Source organism: Euphorbia lathyris, chromosome 3 (assembly GCF_963576675.1).
Source record: "Euphorbia lathyris chromosome 3, ddEupLath1.1, whole genome shotgun sequence".
NCBI classification, from domain to species: Eukaryota; Viridiplantae; Streptophyta; class Magnoliopsida; order Malpighiales; family Euphorbiaceae; genus Euphorbia; species Euphorbia lathyris.
Window position 1 is genome coordinate 92,784,619 of NC_088912.1, and position 7,250 is coordinate 92,791,868.

At 36.9% G+C, this 7,250-nt stretch overlaps 1 protein-coding gene across 3 annotated transcripts; it reads right to left on the reverse strand.

The window, feature by feature from the left end:
• Positions 1-206: 206 nt before the first annotated feature.
• Positions 207-6,375, reverse strand: LOC136223315 (transcription termination factor MTERF5, chloroplastic-like). 3 transcript variants are annotated; one of them, XR_010685904.1, is made up of 3 exons: positions 5,153-6,375; positions 4,050-4,177; positions 207-1,794 (listed from the first exon to the last, which is right to left on the reverse strand). XR_010685904.1 is itself a non-coding variant. In XM_066011247.1 (2 exons), exon 1 carries the CDS (start codon positions 6,323-6,325, stop codon positions 5,153-5,155), a length of 1,173 nt encoding a protein of 390 aa, XP_065867319.1. In that variant the 5' UTR covers positions 6,326-6,375; the 3' UTR covers positions 207-1,794. The 3 variants fall into 3 exon arrangements, 1 of the variants encoding a protein (XP_065867319.1); XR_010685903.1 differs by having other exon boundaries at positions 4,050-6,375; XM_066011247.1 differs by lacking the exon at positions 4,050-4,177.
• Between the last annotated feature and the right edge of the window lie 875 nt (positions 6,376-7,250).

Consider the following 7,250-nt stretch of genomic DNA (forward strand, 5'->3'; position numbering starts at 1 on the left):
GGTGAAAATTACTGGTCAATACACATGCTTAAGTTTGTCTTAGTGAACAATTTAGTCTATTCATTTCTTTTTATATATGAAACTATAAATTTATTAGTCCATTTTGTACTTTGGCCGTGGAATTTTTTTTTTGTAACAAAATGATCACTATGATTTACCATGATTTTCTATATTAACAAAGCAAATAATTTTTAGAATTTTTTTTGAAACTAAACCAAACCTTTTATTAACTTAAATTGAATGAATGAATGTTATTAAGGAAAGGGGGTGGACAATCCCACTCACCACAAACAGACAAGGAACTGACCATCTTTGTTAAAGCATCAGCAGCCATATTCACTGAACGTTTAATAAAGGAGACAGAGCATAGCTCTAAATCTCGTAATAAAAGAATGCAATCAGCTATAATATCAACTAAGTATAAGGAACCTCTCATTCCACTTCGAATTGCCTTAACAATAACTAGACAGTCCGAATGAATCTGAATAGTCTCCCTGGGACGGTGTATCTTGATCCAACTCAATGCTTCCTTGATTGCCATTGCTTCGGCAAGGTCTGGACTAAGGTTGCCTTGAAATGCTCCCATTTTTGCTAAAACACATTCACCCGAACGATCCCGGATTAAAAAGCTGAAGGAACAGTAGCCGTTTGCAGGGAAAGTTCCAGCATCAACGTTAAAGTAGAACTGTCCCGCCGAGGGTTTCGACCAGGTTGCTCCTTGTGGATTGACTATGTGCGGTGAGCCAAATTTCTGCATTCTGGCTTCTTTCCATGCAACGAATTCTACTTGCACATTAATAAGGATGGAGCGGGGTGAAGGAGGGCGTTATCCCAGACTTTTCTATTTCTATGTCGCCATAGGCCCCACATGATGTGAGCAATCTCTCTGCTTGCCCCGTTGATAGCCATGGTTAAAAATGATTGAAGCCAATGTTCAATATCTATGATGTACTGCATTCTGCTATCCTGATAATAGAGTGCCCATACATGTGCTGCAACTGGACATTGGACGAGGGCGTGCAGTGTAGTTTCGTCATATCTCTGGCAAATCGGACAAAGATTGGGGTGGATACTATGTCGACTAGCCAGGTTCGATAAGGTCGGTAAACACTTCGCCGCTACCCTCCACAACAAGTTCTTCACTTTTGGTGCAGCTTGTAGCTTCCATATGTGCTGCCACTGAAACCTGTTCTGTTCCTACGAAAAAGAATTGGCTGCCAGGTGATATCCGCTTCTAACGGTATACTCGCCCGATTTCTCTGGTAACCAAATGGCAGTGTCTGATGTTGCAGCACATGTGGGAAACGGTCTCTGATGTTGAAGATTGATTCCACACAGTCCCTTATTCAGTTGCCCTCCGAATCAAGAAGGTCGGAAACCAAGTTGGGAGAGTTAAATTGATCAGGGGTGCTCGTTGGAAACGGGGACGAGATGTCAGGAAGCCACGGGCTATTCCATATGGATGTAGAACGCACATCTCCGATTTTGTGGATTAATCCATGTATTAGTAGTTCTCTGCCAGCCAAAATACTCCTCCATGTGACTGACGGATTGTGACCAAGAGGGGCTTGGAGGAAGTGATTCTCTGGGAAGTATCGAGCCTTTAGGACTTGAGAGACGAGCGACTCCGGATTTGACAGAATTCTCTAACTCTGTTTGGCGAGCAGGGCTAAATTAAATAGATGGAGGTACCTAAAACCGAGATCACCCTTGGATTTCGAATGACATAGGTCCCCCCATTTCTTCCAATGAATCCCATAACCATTCCCGGACGTCGAAGAAGCCCACCAAAACCTGTTGAGAAACTTATGAATGTCATCACATAGTAAAATCGGTAATTCAAAAATACCAATTACAAAGGTTGGGATAGCTTGGAGGATAGCTTACTATTGAATTAATGTGAATTAATGATGTAACATAAGAGATTTTCTTTTTCAATTAATATTCTCTTATTGCAATTTATTTTTATTTATAAATAAAAGAAAAAGTAGTGTACAAAAAGAGAAAATTCAAAAGAATAATAAAGATAAAACTCGTTGTTGGTTCTCGAATAAATGTTAGTAAAATTGACGAGTTAAAGTGATCTGGATTGTATACTGGAATAGCGAAATAGCGTACTTAGACACACACAAAAGTGATTAAAGAATATCGTCACATTTTAACAATATTACTAAACAATTACATACATGTTTCCAACTTTTTGAAAACACCATGGGAATCTACTCGATGTCGAACTCCATCCTACTTTTTTAATTCTGTCAAAAGCTTGGCAAATTTTTCGTAGCTCTCGATGAACTTTCGGTAGTACCCTAACTAAAACTTCAAAAAATATACAGCGCTTTATTTGATGATGATGCAATCAACTCCCCATGTATGAAAATGCAAGGGTGAGATACAATCACTCCTGTATAATTAGCCAATGGACAACTAACACCTAATCCCTAGACAAGATAATTACTTCCTCAAGAACTTATTAGTAGCTAAGGGCGGATTCATTCCATAACTAACGCCTAGAAGGACTAATTGGAAGTAATTATCGGGGCGGATTCATTCCACAACTAACACCTAGAAAGACTAATCGTTGAAAATCGAGACAGATTCTCGATTTTGAGTGTCTAGACTGTCCAGTAAGTTTTGTTTTGGGATAAATATAAATAACTGTAATCCTTAATATTTCCAATTTAAAACAACTCTTGCCCTAGATAACAATACATAGAGCAATTTTAGACCTAGGTAATAGAATCCAAAAAATGACTTTTACCTGAACCAAAAGGCAAAAGTAAGAGGACACGGGGATGCCAACTCACGCTTGACCATCGAAAACCGCCCCTTATAAGGGTGATTAAGCGTGATTTCCTCCCGTAATCCTAACTGTTGATAAAAAAAAAGGGCGGCCCGGTCGCACTACGCGTCCCCGCTGAGCGAGGGTCCGGGGAGGGGTCCCACCACAAGGGTGTACTGGGGGCAAGCCTTCCCCTGCCAATTTATTTGGCAAGAGGCCGCTCCTAAGACTCGAACCCGTGACCTCTTGGTCACACGACAACAACGTTTACCGTTGCGCCAAGGCTCGCCCTCGTAATCCTAACTGTTGATCTAAATAAAAATATCAAGACAGATAATTAAATATAGAAAGACTAGAGAGGGATTAAGAGCAGTAACGTAAAGAAGAGTCTCTATGAAGTATGAACTTAACTTAGTGTTTTTGACATTTATGATTTAATATTATGTTTCTATGTGGTTTTGTTTTCTTTTTGTGGTCATAAATGTGTTTTTTTGGTTTATGCACTTTAACTAGTAAAAGAGTATATTTCTCGAACTCTCGACCGTTTGGTCCAAAAAGCTCTGATACTATGTCATGGAACCAATTGAACTGAAAGCTCAAGCTTATAGTTAAGATCCAATTGTAGATCTTATATTAATCTCTGACACCTTTAACAACTACGGATGGGAAGCAATTCCATCAGTGGTAAACATAATTTGACCTGCAATATAGGTACAATCTGCAATTTTTCATTATTGCTTCCGGGTTTTCCTCATAGGGAAGTGTTGGAGAATGTTGGAAGGAATGAAAAAGAGTGGGTTTAAGTTGCTATTCTGGCTATTTAAGTGCACTTTTGTTTCCATTTTTCGGAACTGCTTTTTGACTTTCAATACTAAACAGGAGATAGAAAGTGTTTGGTAAAATTTCGAAACAACTACCTTTTGCAGAAAAAAACAACTAATATCTAGTTCCTATCAGCAACGGCAAACAAGAACAGCTGAAACAAACGAGCCCTAAATTGTCCTAGGACATTTTAACCAGAAAGACTTTATAGCAATCGCTCCTATGTTCTTTTCTTGTTTATTGAAATGTGGATCATATATACCAAGTGTTCGAATGTCACATTGGCCATCCATCATTGAATTCCACTCTATTACTACCTGCTTTTCTCTCTACTCTTAGATTAATAATAAAACTTTAAATGCGTAACCGTTCATAGAGAATGATGAACTTTTCCGCCTCAAATGCAAGAAAAGATAAGGAAAATCCTTGCTTATCACTAATTTACCTGTGTTATTACTGCAGTAGCTGATGCTGTCACAATCTTAGGGGAATACTTGAAGGATGAAGTATTGCTTCAACTTTTCAGCTCTCCTATTTGAAGGCTTAGGAAGTAATGCAAATTCAACTCCTCTCCTGCTTAGTATCCAAAATGGAATTCAATTGCAGATTAGATTTAACACAAGTCGCAAATAGAGTTCGCTGTTGAAAATAACCCAGCTTCGTCCGGTATCATTCAGGTCAGTGTAATAGCTTGTTGAGTTACGCATTCTCTTTATATAGGTGAATTGAATTGAACTCCAGTCATCTGATAGAGATCTTTCTGAATGTTGAGTTATTCAACACACATGTTTCTGGTTACTCCCTTCCTTTTCTGTTCTCTGTTTCTCTGCTGGAACTTTTTATATATATATAGCAACAATTGGTGTTCAAATCTAATTCTGGTTATTCAAATTCCCACATTTTTTTAACTTGTTCTACACTCAAATTTGAATAGTTGGCTTCCATTGATAAGAGGAGGAGATTATCTCCTTTCCTCTCTAATATATCCACTAACTCCTTAACTAATGCCATTTATTCACAATAAAACAACAGGCAATTTCTGACACCACAACAAAATTTATAAGGATAATTCAACTAACACAATATGGTTGATACAATTATCATTTTTTCTTGTATTTATATCATATAACCCAAAATTGTAATACTTATATACAGAATGAGTTATTTAAAGGGAAGACATAGTAATTCCATCATGGCCAGATTTCACATTCAATGAAACTGACATATACCAAAATTGTAATACTCATTTAAATTGAAAGATACAGAATGATTTGTCTTCCTTTTCTAACAAACAGAGCAAATGAGAGAGACTTTTAGAGTACCTAAAACGAAGACATAGCAATTCTAATATCTAATATGGAAAGAGGTGTCCATACCATCATTCTGCACTTTGTCAGATTTCACAGACAATACACTCACGTGATGAAATTTATCATACAATCAGCAGCATGTTTATAAGTAAGCAACGGAGAGTTTTAAACAGTTCCCAAAATAATATCATGTGAAAGACAAATTAGTAAAGTTACGACTATCCAAAGAACTATTTACCTATTTTAATTGCAAAGCAAAATTTACTTCTTCTCCATCAAGCACCCAGCTTTTGCCTTCCTTTATACCAAGATAGAACTCCAACAAACCAGGGACTTCATCTATGAATTGATCAATATATTTGTCACGGAAATTCTTCTCACCTATCACTAAGATCCGCATCTTGATCCCTTTTATCAGCTTCTTTGACTCCAAAACCTTCAAAACATGATACCTTGGACGCACTCTTTTTTCAATTGAATACCCAAGTAGATTGGGATTTGCAATTATAGTTTGAGGCTCCAACTTCATAGTATTAAAGTAGAAATGCAATGTCTTCCTAATGTTCTCTTCAGATAAAGATAAACAAGGTGGAAATTGCTTGAAAGCTTTTAGAATATCGTCCTCACTAAATCCCAAACTATTCATCACCTCAATTTTCTTCTTCCAAGTTGACTCACTCATTTGTAACATCACACTAAAAGCTTGTATGAACATTGTATCAGTAGTTTCAAAGCCCAGATTTTTAACAGAAGTCACAGCATTAATCAACTTTTCAGGATTTTGGAGCATAGATCTTGGATGCAAAATTAGTAACCTCTCCACAACATGAGCAGGCACTCCTCCCTCTTTCACTAAAACATCAACATTTTGTTTCAATAGAATCTTCATATTGTGAGTCAATAACCATGATCCACGCTTAACAACAGTTAGAAATTTCTCATCACTATCTAAAAACAACCTCAAGCACTCGACAGACGGTTTGATTTGAGAAGTTAAAGAGACTTTCGTAATATCCGTATTTGACAAAATGAGATGGGGAAGTAGCTCACCTTCAAAGCCAATTTTGACGAGGTACTCAAATTTGGGTTTGAGATTGTCATGAATTCTGCAATTGAGAACTTGAGGGCGTTTCACGATCAATTGGGCGACGTGGGTGTCGCTGAAATGATGAGATTTAAAGAGTTCAAGTACAGCTTGAGGGTTTTGTGGAGTCTTGTCGTTGAGCTGAAACTTCTTGGAGACAGATAGAGCCGATTTTAATGAAAGCCCACATGAATTGACGAGAAATTCAACAGTAAACGATGAGGAAGAAGTTTCAATGGTGGGTAATGGAGGAGGAACGGAAGAATGAAGAAAACGTAATCGAATGTGAGGAGGGAACATGACATTTTTAATGAAATTAGAAGACATTGTTGGAAGTTAATGAGAATTCAGAAGTAGATCGAAGAGACTGAATGAGAATCGTATGGAATCCATAAATTAGGTCTCAGCCATTCTCCTATTCTATTCCATTTCAGAAAGGCCTAATACACAAATAACCCCTGAATTTATCTAAATATTGCAACTGTCCCCCTCAACTTTCAATTGTAACAATTTACCCCTTTAAACTTGTCCAATTGTAAAACATAACTCCAAATTGGGAATTTTTTTACCCCGTATTTGAAGCAACCGTAAAAAAGTTTCTCCGGATTCGTATCACGCCAAAGATCTGATTATCATACTCCACGAGTGTTGCAGATTTTGTATTTCACGTGTTTCTTCAGTTGCAGTCCATATCAGCAATTTGGAGTTGTGTTTTACAATTGGATAAGTTTAAGGGGTAAGTTGTTATAATTGGATAAGTTTGGAGGGTAAGTTGTTACAATTGAAAGTTGGAGGGGGTAGTTGCAACATTTAGACAAGTTTAGGAGGTTATTTATGTATTAGGCCTTTCATTTCAATGGGACATCTTATTTAAATCTAATCAAGGGAAAGTTACAAATAAAACAATCGTGGTTTAGCCTGAAAATGAATGTTTTTTTTTCTTAAACAAAAATAAGTTTCATTCAACTGATACAACAATGAATGAGAAGACTTAGCTAAAACATGAAGACATATAAATCTGATAAAAATGTCAATGATAATAAAAATATGGCTAAATTTAAAAAAAAAAACCCTTGTGGTTTCACTTTTTTGCAGAAAAATAACTGTGGTTTTTTTTTTCTTTTCAAATACAGGACTGTGGTTTATTCCGTTACACTATTTACGGATTTGGTGAAGATGCCGTTTATTTGCTGACGTGGCGAAGGGCAAATATGGATTTTTTAAAAAATTGGGGTAAATTTCTGCAAAAAAA